We start from the raw sequence: 14,962 nt of genomic DNA on the forward strand, positions 1-14,962 counted from the left end.
TGCTTAGAAATATCAAGAAAAAAAGAGGGGGAAAAAAAGAATTTTAAATGCAAAATTTTCACTTAATTGTAACATTGAAGGCTGTGTCTACAGTAATTATATTCATACTGAAGACCAGCCACTCCTCAGGAAAAAAGCAACACTTACTAGGGTTAAGTAGTAGGTACCTAGAACATAAGCAGAATTCATATAAATCTTTGAAAATCATGGGGTTAGGCTTCATTAACATTGCTATTGCACTGCTGAATACAGTATATTTGAGTTAAAGCTATGACATTTATATACCCTTATACATAAATTCTCACATTATGTTTTGGAGTTCTAACACTTGCATGGCAGTAGCAGCTAGCATATCTGCAACCCTTTTTGATGTGATGACAAAAAAAACACAACTAAACCCAAGCCAACTTGTTTAGTAAAGCGACCATTAGCAATAGTGCCCTGAGTCCTGAGTGAGATGGGAAGGCACAGCCATGAGTGTGTAGGGAGCATCAGTGTGCTGCTGGGCGCTGCTCTGCTGAGCAGAGGATAAGGGACCTGCTCGTGTCTCCTGCTAGTAGCCATAATTCTGATTTGCTTTTTCATGTTTTCACATCTGAGAGTAAGCTGTATTTCTTACTTTGACAAATCCATGTACATTTGAATTGTCATGAAGGTGAGCAGGCAGGATCTCTATTAGATAGCATCAATGCCACCAGCATATCTGTTGTCATAGAAGTCTCTTTCAAGGCAGAGAAGACCATGGATAGGATAATTCCCAAGTGAGAGCCTACAAGCCTGGTCCGAGATAGCTTTGAAGGGAACAAGTATTTTTACTGGATTTGAGTTTTCAGGTTTCTACAGACTTCTCACACATAGTGCAGTGTTTCTCAGTCCAATAATCCTAAGTAATAAAAAAAAAACAATCTTCGGGTCTGTCAGAATTTCCTTCTAAAGAGAATCTGAGCATGCGATAATCTGAGAAAGCCAATCAGGAGAGAAACCAGGGGCTTCCATAATCAGAATGTTGTTTTAGTTGCTTTGGGGTTAACCCAAGGTCAGTGAATATGCAAAGACTCAAAAAAGAATGGATCAAACTTCAGATTTAGATATTCTCAGGGGAAAAAGGAGATGGAGTTTAAAAAAATCTTTTTTTTCTCAAACAGATCCTGCAGTCCAAAAGGGACAAAAGGGTAACTAATGATACATGTACAGACATCTTCAGTTTGTGCAGCAATGAAATGGGGATGAACTGGCTGGGGAGCAGCTCAGCAGCAAAGGTCCTAAAGGTAGCAACAGAAAGGCCATGGTGCTTGCAACGTAGCACCTATGGAATGTGACAGACGAGTTGGAACCAGGGATAAAAGACTAAGAATAGAAGTTAAAGAAGAGCATTTCAGACTGGAGATGAGGAGCCTCTTTCCCCAGGGACACAGGGCTGGACAGGGAGCAAGTTTCCCACGAGGATGTGCAGCTCCATCCTCAGAGTTGTCCAAGTTTCTCCAGAGGATGCAGCCCTGGGCTGTCCAGTGTGAGCTGGCCCTGCCCAAGGCCGCATCATCCCATCTGAATTTTCCTATAATCTTACAATTATATACAAACAATTTTGTTATGACATCGTTATGTCAAAATATGTGGACAAACATATTTGTTTCAGTGATCAGAAAAGTGTATTGAATAAATATAATAAGGAATGTACATGATTGAATGCACGTGTTTTTTTCTGACAGTGTAATAGCGTGTTACAGCCAGAAGGAATGTCTAGTAAATTGCTAACTGCCTCCTTTTTTTTATGATCTGAGCTAAGATAGCATTAGAGAATTGGTCAGGGTAGATCTCATTATGCTAGGCCTGAATACACTTTGTCTCGAGCTGATAATTACATAAACAAACAATGCAAACAGAAAGAAAATGATAAATCCAGAGACTTTCAGTGGGCTGATACCATTACCTAGATTTTTGCAAGAAGTAGTCATCATGCTGGTCATTGGGACATAGGTCACTGGAGGGAACACAAGTAAAAGCGAGACAAGTCATCAGTTGTGTTACTCTGCATTTCATAGAACACTTTGTCCCCACTGCATCCCAGGAAAGCAGAACACAGACCGATTGGATCTCAGTCCTCAGCCAAGGAAGTAGGACATATCCTTCAACAGCCACCGGCATTCCCACGTTCTCCCCCCAGGTCCACTTTTTCCTCTAGCTCTGTGACTCTCTGTAGAAAATCACTAACTCTAGTTGTGCAAAAAGAAAAGTAAACGATCCCAAGTCTTTCAGATCTTGCAGCCTAGGAATTTAGCTGTTTTCATACAACATAGAGGACTGAAATGAAAAAAAAGGAATATGGGAGGCAGCATACCCTCTTGGGGTTGAATCTAACTTTTTCTTCTCAGAGAAAATATGATTTTAATATTTGTCTTTATGGTGAAGTGTCTTCTTGAATTATAAAAATAATTAAATAAAAAAACGACAGTGATCTTTGTGCTAGTAAGGGCATATGAATAATAACACTGTGACCTACTGGCAAAGGAGGGGTAGGGGAGGAAGGAAAACACTGGGCACTAAGGACTCCCTCTTTATTGGTCATCCTAGTACATCATGTGGCCGAGGCTCCTTTTTAAAGCCCATCTCTTGGAGCTCATACTATCCTCACGGCTTCTATTCCTGCTTGATCCTGTGAAAGACTGCTACCTGGCCTGACAAAATGTGCGACCAGTTTGTGGGCACCTGGAAGCTCCTTTCTAGTGAAAACTTTGAGGACTATATGAAAGAGCTGGGTGAGAAATGTTACCTGAAATTATTTTATCTGGGGAAGGGAAAGAATGCTGAATTCAAGATCTATTTCGTACTTGCTTTTTCTGGCTATGCTGTTTACTAAGGTCTTTTTAGTCCAACTGCTTTTATTAAATAGTTTTATGCTGGAGAACTTGGCTGTTTGGATTAGTATTGTCACACTCCTATAACACAGGAAAATCCTGATTAGGAGGAATAGTTACAGGTAGGCCAAGTCTATGCATGCCGAACTGGTAGTGCTATAAATGAAAGTAAACATTTTGCTGCAGCATTTTACGTGAATTTGCTTTTAAGCTTTTGGAAGTACAAAGTAGTGTAATGCTAGAATGCAGCCAGCTTCTTTGCGTCAAAGAGCAACACACCTAAATTTGCTCTTGGACTAGGATGCTGATTAATTTTTATGGCTATCAGAGACAGTGTACGAAGCTCTATGACTGTCTCCAGTGAATATTAATGAAGGAAGTTGCACAGATTCATGCAGATACTGCAGGTACTTGCAAAAGATCCAATCAGTAACACTCTAAAGGCGTAGACTTCTCACTTTGAATTAAAATTGGGCTTTAAAAAGTTTGCGTACTCCAGTTAAGATGGGGGAAATGTGGGGTAACTTGCACTGTTTGGATCAGTCCAGGGAGTTATTTGGAGATTGAGGGTAAAGCACTCACTGCAAGTTCTGAAGCATGCATTCATATGGCTTTCAGTGAGATTCTTCATCTTTACCCCAGATTTTACTCAGGACATAAGAGTTGCCAACTATTTCTTAATCATTTCCTTTCATTCAGCCTAGCCACTGGTAAACATATCTGCAATTTAAGTGATTTTGTATTTGTTTGTTTTCATGGCTTACAAACTGTCATATGTTTCTGCTTATTTACTTTTAGATATAGTGTACAAGTTAGTGCATAAATCACTGCAGTTATCAGGAGCATGCACATGTGCAAATATCTGGCAGTGAAACTTTGTCTCAGTCTTCAAAATATTGATTTTGCTACTCTGACAACAGAGCATACCCTAACCCTAACCCTAACCCTTATCTCATCCCATCTGGCTTGGTGTATGAACATACAAGCTAATGAGATGTTACAAAAGAACCTCTCCTACATAGTATTAATTAAAAAAGAAGAAGAAAGTGATGGTGAGATTCCCATATTTTCCCCAGATAAGGGAAAATCATGAAGATAAAACTTTCATAGTGTCCTTTATAATTTACAGGTGTGGGGTTTGCTACCAGGAAGATGGCTGGTGTGGCCAAGCCGAATTTAACTATCACCATCAACGGTGATGTGATAACCATTAAATCAGAAAGTACCTTCAAGAACACAGAGACCTCTTTCAAGCTGGGTGAAGAGTTTGATGAGACCACAGCAGATGACAGAAAAACAAAGGTGAGTCCAAAAATGGCATTTTCCAACCATATATATTTCAGAAAGATTGTTGGAAAAGGAGGACAGAGTTGCTGTTTTGACACCCACTCTTGAAATGCCGCCTTCAAACGTAAACGTGCTCAGATTGCTTTTTGCTTCAGTACTTTTTGGGCATGGAGAAAGTATTCTCTTTGGCCCAAAGCATCCTGATGAAATAGTCACACTTTGCTTTTTTCCTCTGACAGAATGTCATAACCCTAGACAATGGCGTACTGAAGCAGGTGCAGAAGTGGGATGGCAAAGAGACTATTATCAAGAGAAGAGTGGTGGATGGGAACCTGGTGGTGGTGAGTTCTTTTTTGCTGATCACAAAACTCAGAATGGAATGCTATTTTGATGGATATATTACACTGGATTCAAAAACAGGGAATAAAAACATCTGACAAGACTATGCATTGAGTAAGAAGTCTTCTGAACAAGTCTGCAGCATGTATTAAAACTGAAAGGCTCTTAAGTTTATGGAATGATATAGAGGTATCTGCATTCCATCCATAGCGACAAATGGTTAAGAAAGAATAGGGTGAATTATAATCTCAGTAAGGGAAATGTTTATATTTTATAATGTTTATATTTTCTGGACAGGATAGAGAATGCATTAATAAAGTCTGTGTTAGGTGCACCCTCTCTGACACAAAATACTTCTTCTGTTCATCTCCAGTAGACCCCTCCCCCATAGCAATGTCTAAGGGGCATGTTGCAGACTACCAGGAACCTTCAAAATACCTAGGGGAAAACTAACGATGTCCTTGTAAAAGGCAGCTGGGATTCCTACGTGCTAGAAAATGATGCACATACATTAAATTCTTGTAGAGTTCTGCCTTCCCTAGAGAAAATGATGTGTCTGCAATTTTAATACTTTATTTGGATAAAGACCAAAGGAGAATAAATAAGAAATAGTGTTTGATAACAAATTCATTAGAAAAGACTAAAGAGAGCAGAAATTGATGTAGCAGAACAAGAGATGAGGACAGAGCCTAAAATGCAGAGGATGACACACGCAGCTGTAAGTTGCACTGCATACGTCTGTGTATCTGTTGCACACACATATGGAGAAGATGAGCCACAGCTAGAGAAGGTGAGGGGACAAGAGACAACTGCCTATATCCAAAGTGCTCCCTGGGTGTTAAGGCCCAGAAAGTGAGATTAGCAATCTCCTGGGGAGGCCAAAGAAGTCCTTTGATGTTGCTTTAATCCTAGGCTTCTATGAATATTTTAGAGATTTTCACCATGAGTTTCACCATTTTTGCAGTTCTTCTTGAAGGAAGAGAAATGCAAATTCTTTCTTGCATTGGCTCTCAGTAGTTCTCTACCTTCTGACTAACAAATTTGCAGCAAGACTTAAAAGCTGATTAAATTTGCATTTCTTTCCAGGAATGCACCATGAATAATGTTACCAGCAAAAGAGTTTATGAAAGAGCATGAGGAAGCCGTCTTCACGCAGGACTGATGCTTAAGGCTGAACTAAAACTACTTCACTGAAGCAGAAAAACTCCACAAATACATTTTTGAACGGAACGGCACTTTTTACAGATGTATCCCTTCAAAATTACATGCAGCTAGCCTAATTTGTTGTGGCTATTCAATAAATCATTCCGCTTTATACAACTCTTGTGTGTGTTGGCATTTATCAGAAAGGGCTTTGGTGTGTGCACTGTGGGGATGGTGCCATGTGGGATGTATCACGTGAAATCCAACACCATGCTTAGTAACTGTGGCCCATCTCACTGCAGAAAGAGGGTCAGAGCCCATCCAGTGGGTGGTATTTGCTGTGTAATGGAGGTAGATGAAGACCTGGATACAAAGCATCAGCTGATGACATGTATTTGCTGTGTATGGCCTACCGACTGCAAGGAGCCTGTGGCCAAGATGCCCAGCACTGGCTTTCAATGTGAGCAGGGAACCTGGTACCTCACCCATGGCTATGGTTTGAGTGAACATAAAAAAGCAGAAAACTTTAAGCTTGGGGATGATCTGAAGCAGTTTGATTTTGTTCAGCTCCATTTGAAGTGAAATCAGAGCTGCAGGAGCTCTCAAGTGTGATTATGTTACTAATGTGCTTTTCTTTTTTTCCCCCTAGATCAGGAAAAAAAACATCAACCTAATGATCATAGTTTAGAGAGCATACTAAAAAGCCTACTAAAAAGCCTTTAAAGGGTTTATCTTGTTACAGCCTCCCTATTCTCCTATATGCATTTTCTATTAGGTTAAATCAGTCTTTGCATTTTATATCTGTTAGAGAAAGCTTTTATGGGAACGCAATCTTTTTCAGATGCAAAGCCCATTAGGAGCCAGATTTGTCAGTTCCTCTTTTTCATGAGTTCTACTGCTTGTAGTTCTCAACACCTACTTCAAATGTTCATGATGCCCACACAAGCCTTAGTTTCTTAACCTGGTAGGACTCAGAGGAGGAAAAATTAGGAAGCCTGGGGAAAACCTGAACAAGAATCTGAGAATCCACAAAATGAGAAAAAAAAACCATATCTGGAGCCCATGGTTGGGTTAACCATCTGTGAACTATATTGCACATGTTGCTGACGTTCCTGAAATTAATACATACACTTGGACTTTCTTATGAAACAGAACTGTGTCCAAGATTCTGTACTATTAGCACAGTTGAAGAGGGGGAAAGGTAGGGCTTCTAACCTCCAGCTGAACTAAGGAGTCATTTAAGAGCAGTTCTGAAAGACTATCAGCAAATTCTGCAGAAAAACGTTGAAAGAGCCATGAACGATTAGCTCCCTGTTTTTATCATGGCTTCCGTGATTGTGAAATGTCATGAGCTTAAAGAACAGCAGTTGCACAGGGGAAGGAAAAATGCTTCTGAGTATCCCATACATACAGTATTCATTTCTTGAGGTGGACATAACCCTCAGGTAAATGAAGTGTGAATAAATGACGATATACATTTCTAAACATCTTGTCCTCAGCTGTGGAGCAGCGCAGGCCACCATCTCCTTTTTGAAGTGCTGAACTATCAGAAACCATTCAACAGCATTCCTTTCTTAAAAAGGAGGATCTCATTACATTCTTGCAAACTCCATAGGCCACAGCAGGCACCTCTGAGCACTAAGAGGAGCAGGTGTTACTTGCTAGCTTATTGGCTCACTATTCCTGTAAAGGTTTCATGGATGATCAGAGGAGAAGGGGACTCAGCCACAAATTTTTAGCAGCTCAGAAAAAGGATGATACAAGGCTTATACTTTGCTCTGACCTTCGTCTTATTTTCTTGTTCAGTTTTTAATTTGGGTTAGCACTGGGAGGAATGAAGAATACTTCTGTATGTGGGTCTGCCAAGCCCAAGGTCACCCAATTCTGCTCTCCATATCCTGCCCTCAGCAGCCTTGGCCTGGTCTCTTGGGTCCCCCAGATAAGCTGACAAAAAGCCATTCACACCCCCAAGCCAGAGCTGTTGGGAATAGGCAGACAGCTGGCCTCACATTCACAGTCAGTCCCTCGGCTCCCTCATGTCAGCAGCAAAACATCCTTGGTGTCTTTTAGGCAAGGCAGGCATTTGGCCTCTCTTCTCTGCTTTTATTTCTGTTTGGTTGATCTCCCCTAGGATTTTAATTAAGTTGTCCTTTGGATGAAATGTGCCCAGATCATATTTCCTTTAAAGAATTTGACTTAAATATACATTTTAAGTTATTTTAATGTATGTTCTCCTCATGTTTTGTCTCCATTTTTACAAGTTTTTACCCTTCTATCTAGTCCTGCTTCATAATCTCCAAGCGCATTTATTTCAAATCCCATGTCACTCCAATCACAAGAAGAAATGGAATCAAAGATCACTCTTATCTTGTGCATGCACAATCCTTGCCACATTTTTTTCTTTACACTTGAAAAGATTTATTTCCACAGATATTATTTCTACTGAAGCTATAATTCCCTGCTCTTCTTCTTTCTAGACTGTAAGTCCTTTAAATGAAAGCACTGATCTTTCCTAGTGACAAAGAGATGGATGGTAGCAATGTCAACATTGTTTGAGACTGCTTAAGACTGGGGGTTTTGTCTGTATAAATAATTCTCTGTCACTTTTTTTTCTTAAGGTTACTGGTACTGCACTATAGCTGTTCTATTCTGACTAATCTGCTCTTTTTGAATTTCTTTGGACCTGCTTTTACAGTGTCCCAGTCATCTTTTATTTCTCAAAGGCACCAGCTTTGTCTTGTTAAAGTGCCTTAATTATGTGGATAGGACAATTAAATGAAAGAACAAAGAATAACTGAGGGACAACAGTAGAATACTTTTCTATTATTCATTGAGAAATAATGGATAGTTTCATTTAGAAGAAGCTTTATCATTTCCAAAGACTGGATAAAAGGCCTGGCCATTTCTTACACTACATGTAATGTTTTAGAATAACACTGTGTGGACATATTCACAAATTCATTCACATTTATGTACACTGTACAGACATAATATCTGCTTCCTATTGTGGGAAGAAAGACTTATTCTTTTCTTCCTTTTTATTTTAATTACTCTGGACTGAACCCCTTTATGCTGCACTGTAATTAGACCTGAGCAACAATGAGAGCTTCTCTCAGTTTATCCTCATTCATCTTTTGACTGATAGGAAAAAAACATTTTGCATTTAAAACCAATCTTTCTAATTTAAGACTCTGACATTTCCACACAACCTTACAATAATCCAGAGACTACTTGATTTTCCCTGCCCAAGCTGTACCTCTCTTCTCCTTAAGCATGTTTCCCTTTCTGCATATGACAGCTGTTGAGACAACACACATCTTTGCTACCTCATCCCAGCATCAGCTCCATTCCATTCTTTCTATCCTAGATGCAACAAACTTGGTTCTGCAACCTATCATACCAGCATCCCTTCATACTTGCAGTGAAGATCTGAGATGTTCCCATATGTGGTCACAGCTCAGTAACTAATTATACAAAAAATATATACATATAGAAACCAAATAGGAAAGAAGACTTAATACTTTCATGTAACAAACAATGGCTTTCTCCAGGAAGTTAGTTTAGAAAGGAGAAGGGCAGAATTACCCTTGATGTGGTCTTACACTGCATAGTTTCATGTATTTTGGGTTGTCTTGAATTACAATTCTTCACCTGTCAAGTACAGATATGGTTTATGTTACTAACCACAACACAGTAATTCTAAATGTACATTTACAAAAGCTTTTCATACTTAAAAACTCAGTGTTTCTATTTCCAGGTTAACATAAGCGAGCAGAGTCTCCTTGCCACAAGGAGTGACATTAGGAGACATTTGAATGCAAGACCTTTAATGACTGTAGTAGCCGAAATATGAATATCAAATCTAACTATGCAGGTGTGGTGAAGCAAGAAAGGAATAGTGTATTCCCTCCTTCCAAGCCAATTAGACTGCTTACCTCTCACTGAGTGACTCTGTGATAAGCATAAGTGATAAGATAAGCCCTTTAGAGTTGAGCTCCACGGATGCACCACTATTCTGAACTTGCCCTTAGTTGTAGAAGAAGGGAGTCAGTGAAGCTTAACTGCCCCGTTTCTCTGTGGTTCTTTCTGGGCTACACACAGGGAAGAACCAACAGTTTGGGCTCAATGCTCTGATTCAATGGCAGAAAACAGGACAAAATAATTCCATTATGTCCCCAAAGAATAAAACACACAAATCCTATCCTGGATGTATACCAAAACAACAAAAAATACACATAAAGAAGATCCTTGGCAACTCTTCCCACACACTGATGTGGTTTTGATTTACCTGTCATAGAAATGACAATGGTAATAATGGTGACTGCAGCAGAATGGCGTTGGGAGGACAGTCAGAACTGAATTTCAGAGGAATAAGGTGGTGGGTGGCTACATATGGCTCAGATCCCACCGCATTCCCCAGATTGCTCCATGTTTTCAGCAATAACCTCATATCCCCAGCCCCATGTGTGCCTCACTGTCTTGATCTATCAGTGGAGGAAGCTGAGGCAGGCGTCACCCAGAGCCTTGGTACAGATACGACTGCCTTGGACAAGGTGCACATTGTCTTGCCCTGGCGCTGCTGCTCCCATTGGCCCATTCTGACCATTACAGGGACTGGACATCTTTAAAAGGAGGCAAAAGAGATCTGAGTCAGGCACAAAATTTCTTTGGCTCCCACCAAGAGCTTCTGTGACTATTGCCTCCCTCAGGACCACTGCCTCAGAAGGCCAACACAATGTGTAACCGATTTGTGGGAACCTGGAAACTTGTCTCCAGTGAAAATTTCGATGACTACATGAAGGAACTGGGTGAGAGATGTTGAGTGCTTTTTTTCTTCTGTTTCTTTTTTTTCCTAAGTAAGTTTCCTTTGCAAATGCCTCTTCTTCATCTTATGCTTTGCGTATGTATAGCGCTTTCTTCCTGGACACATAAACACTGTAATTATTTTTCTAGCATAACTTATATCCTTAATGCCTAATATGGAAAGAAAAGAAAGGCTGCTGTTATGAATTTACCTCTGTCTAAATGAACTAACCTGATCTAACCTGTTTTTAATGAGCAGGATCTAAGGAGATGCAGCATTTTTTTTAATGTTTCTCTTCACTGCACTGCTAAACTCGTGACTTGTGATAATTTACAATATATAATGGAGCTGATGTCTCACGACACTTTGGTTTCAGAGCTCTAAATCCTATGAATGAATATATCTGTTGCTGAGAAATGCCAGGAATTTAATCAATTGGGCATTGTTTTTTATTCTAATGCTGGCTTCATTCCCAGATAGCAAGTGCACCCAGTCAGTTACAGCATTTCTTTTGCTGTATAAATGATTCACTGAGACACTAATTCCCCTTCTTTGAAATGTTAAACTGAGTAACAAAAGAACTTCAGTAAATTAATTAACCAGGGTAAATGTGGGATGTGAGTCCAGCTACAGACATTTTCCAGAAGATTGGTACAGAAATGTTTCAGTACTGAATAATTACTGCAAATAGCCTTACACTTTACAGACAGCAACGTATATCCTTTTATATGTCTTTTCTCATATGAGCACTTCATAGCATTAATTCAATAGCTATAGCTACCTCCTTTCTGTTTTTATAAAGCAAAGATATGTCATTATTTGTAAGTGTACTTGTCTTTTCCTCTGAAGTTCAAGAATTAGGATCCCAGAGGTATCTTAGAAAAAACCGTAGGAATTGTCCATTCTCCAGTATATTCTCTGCTTGAATGAATAAGCAACAGCATACTGGCGGTTCAGAATCCAGTTTCTTCCCAGCATCTTGCTAAGAGAAGTTCAGGTTCTAAGATAATTCAACAATTTTTATGTAAAAAGGATTTAGTTGGGCTTTTATGAGAAACAGTTCTATCTCTTCAAAGGTACACACACTACTAACAACAAATAGTTACTAACAACAAATTAGTTGTTAGTAACACTACTAACAACAAATAATAACTTCCTAGTTAAATGAACACCAGTACATACTCAAGTGAATCTTTGCTTCTTGCTGGAGGTGCATGCTATCTACTGGGGCTATGTGGTCATCTGAATACAGTGCTTCCACATATGAAGAATCGGTGTCTCATATGAAGAAAGCATTACAGTATTCAGGAATAAGCTTTTCCTCATTTTTCTACTGAAGTTTTACAAAGTGATATGATTTTTTTTGCTTCCTAAAATGTAATGACGGTTTTGTTCCTGATTTCTAGGAGTGGGCTTAGCAACCAGGAAACTGGGTGGCCTGTCAAAGCCCAATGTGATCATCAGTATGAAAGGGGACATAGTAACCCTCAGAACAGAAAGCACCTTCAAAAATACAGAGATTTCCTTCAAATTGGGTCAGCAGTTTGATGAAACAACAGCAGATGATCGTAAAGTCAAGGTAAGGGGGTGACGTTCTCTGAGTGGTCCTAACATACTAGAAGAGAGACAGGAGGAGTTTTTCCCTACCCTCTTAGTGCACTATGAAATTCCCAGGTTATTCAAGAAAAGCACTGAAAGAAGAAGTAGTATGATGCTGACACCACTGGAAAGAAGTTTATCATTAGCAGAGAATGCAGATCTGGCTGACCATAAAATTAGTTGCTACTTTAATCTGCAAAGCTTGGATTATGGTTTGAGACTCTTCTCTTGGCCTTTGTAGAGTGTTGTAACCCTGGAGAAAGGGTCATTGGTTCAAGTTCAGAAGTGGAATGGCAAAGAAACCACAATAAAAAGAAGACTTGTCGATGGGAAAATGGTGGTGGTAAGTACCAGGCTCTTACACTTTGTATGCTGCTGCATGGCAGGAAGATGTAACATTCAGTTGGCCTCTGTCTAAGCTGTGTGTCAGTTTTGGTGTATGAGAGAAATGAGGTTGGACAAAACGGGAAACAAGCTTAGGAGACAGTCTGGAAGGATACAAATATTGTTCCATACCGGCAAATTGTAGTTAAAGTAATTATACTGGCAGAGTTGTCATGACTTGAGATCATACTTACTTATTCTGCCTAAAAGAAATGTAATTTTCAGAGTAGAAATCTGTGAAATGTAAAAAGAAGTTTGCAAGACAGAAATTTCTGTCCCTGGAACGTCTCTTTCCTTTCTTCCATCTTCAGAATGAATCCTGTCCACCTTAGAAAACTGATTTCATACCTTTTTTGCACACCTGTTTCAACTTCAGCCAGTCAGTTCATACTACTGTTTGTTTTTTAGGCATGAGCACATCTAGCTAAAGGTGCTGGAGGTTTACTGCATGAAAGGCAGTTCTCTGTGCCTAATCCTACTGGTGATGCTGACCTGCAGCAGGGTCAGCAGGTCTGGATGGCTCCTCTGATAGGCCCTTGGCATTGAGAGAAGCACATCCTTCATGATGGCTGGGGACTTTCCTCACTCTATCCAACCTGCCTACCTTTCTTACGGAAAGGGTTGTTAAGCACTGGAATAGGCTGCCCAGGGAGGTGGTTGAGTCATCATGCCTGAATATGTTTAAAAACCATTTGGATGTGGTGCTCAGGGATATGATTTACTGGAGGATTGTTAGAGTTAGGGTAGTATGGTTAGATTGTGGTTGGACTTGATGATTTTTCCAACCTGAGCAATTCTACTATTCTACGAATCTATGATTCTCTACTAAGCACATAAAGGCAACAGGGGAGACAATCTGGTGTCATAACACATTTTAGGGAACTGAAATATTCTGAGTAGAGAGAAGTATCTTAGAATCATAGAATAATAGAATGTCATAGGTTGGAAGAGACTTTAAGGACCGCTCAATTCCAACCCGCTGCCATGAGAGGACCAGGCTGCCCAGGGCCCCATCAAACCTGGCCTTAAACATCTCCAGACATGGAGTATGCACAACTTCTCTGGGCAGCCTCTGCCAGTATTTTGCTCATTGTTCACTGAAGTTTTTAAAGAGCTCAAGTAACTTGTTCACCAACAACAGCATCAGGATCTTACATGCTATCTTGTTCAGACTGCATTTTATTTTAAACTTTCTTAAATTGGGAATGGTTCTTTGTTTTCACACCTTATTGTGGTTGCATTTCTCTGCTAGTTTGTTTTTAAATCACCTACACATCTTTGAAGCAATGAGCACAGTTTGGATCCCTCTACAATTAGCACCCTGCGGCCTGTTCCTGGCCTGGGACAGGACTGCTGAGGAGGACTCATTTCTTCACACTGATGAACCCTGTCTCATGTTCTGCCACCTCTGTTGCATTTGTCTGGTGGCTGTGAGTCATCGAGAGCCACTGAGGGCCACCCGGACGAAGGGGTCAGGAGAAACATTTTGTGATTCATGACTGCAAAGTTTTGTAGGCCAGAATCCTGACCTCTGAACTGCACAGGCTGCATCTGTTTCCACAAAAATATGTTTGTAAAACTGAAAGAGCCACAGGATGATAAAGTAGGCCATGGTGATGTTTCTATCAAGCCAGTAACAACATGGAGAGAACATTTTTTTTCCTGTAAGATGAAGCTAATTGTGCATTCTTTTTGTCACTATATGCCATTTAATTTAAAACAAAAACAAGACCCTTACTGCGCTATAACCATAGCTTTGCTATCTGTTCTAAAAATTATATAGATTTTCAGAATATGACATCCAGATTTTCAGTGACTTTCAGTGGCAGAAGATACATTTGCTACCAGTGAGATTCTTAAATTAATCTCTTATTTTGTGCCTTAGGAGTGTGCCATGAAAGGGGTTGTCTGCACCAGAGTCTATGAAAGAGTGTGAAGAAACAGCTTCTCTGCACCGGACTGGGACTGGCTCTAAAAACTCACCCAAGTTCAGTGACCAAAGCTTCATGCACTGTGCTTCTTTATTTTATTTCCTTTTATAGGGAGAATGACTGCATTATGATTTGATATTCCAGAGCCATAGTATGACTAATTCAGAATATTGTGGTGCCTCAATAAAAGCTTCTCAATAAATTGAGTGTCTGCACATCAGTTTTTTTACATTTGCTTCCTTGGATGCTGCCCATCTTTCCTGTTGCTCTTGTCTGTGTAAACAGTCAGACTATTTCTGCATAAAATGCTAAAATACAACCGATCCGCCTCTGGGAGAGGGTTAACACTGTTTCCTTGGTGTGTGTAGAAGTTCTCATCTCATGGCTTCAATGTTACTTTCCTGTAAATGATTTTGTTGCTGAATAGTTTCTATAGGGAAAATCATCTTAACCACAATAATTTTTGACTTGCAGTATGATTTATTATTTCAGTCTTTTAGCTTTACTGCATAATTTGTTCATTCTCATCCTAAAACGCTATACTTCTCTTCATTCCAATTTCTACAACCTGGCATTTGCTTGGAAGAGAACACCTCTTGGAGGATGAATTATCAGGATAC

General features: G+C 39.8%; 2 protein-coding genes across 2 annotated transcripts; both read left to right on the plus strand.

The window, feature by feature from the left end:
• Positions 1-2,624: 2,624 nt before the first annotated feature.
• LOC107310340 (fatty acid-binding protein, adipocyte) lies at positions 2,625-5,801 on the plus strand. The gene is made up of 4 exons (XM_015855897.3): positions 2,625-2,756; positions 3,985-4,157; positions 4,382-4,483; positions 5,568-5,801. The coding sequence occupies exons 1-4, from the start codon at positions 2,684-2,686 to the stop codon at positions 5,616-5,618; spliced, it is 399 nt and encodes a 132-aa protein (XP_015711383.1). The 5' UTR covers positions 2,625-2,683; the 3' UTR covers positions 5,619-5,801.
• Positions 5,802-10,276: 4,475 nt separating this feature from the next.
• LOC107310299 (myelin P2 protein) lies at positions 10,277-14,544 on the plus strand. The gene is made up of 4 exons (XM_015855809.3): positions 10,277-10,432; positions 11,835-12,007; positions 12,269-12,370; positions 14,297-14,544. The coding sequence occupies exons 1-4, from the start codon at positions 10,360-10,362 to the stop codon at positions 14,345-14,347; spliced, it is 399 nt and encodes a 132-aa protein (XP_015711295.1). The 5' UTR covers positions 10,277-10,359; the 3' UTR covers positions 14,348-14,544.
• The last annotated feature ends 418 nt before the right edge of the window (positions 14,545-14,962 follow it).

Source organism: Coturnix japonica, chromosome 2 (genome assembly GCF_054131305.1).
Source record: "Coturnix japonica strain WE chromosome 2, WE-NBRP24, whole genome shotgun sequence".
NCBI classification, from domain to species: domain Eukaryota; kingdom Metazoa; phylum Chordata; class Aves; order Galliformes; family Phasianidae; genus Coturnix; species Coturnix japonica.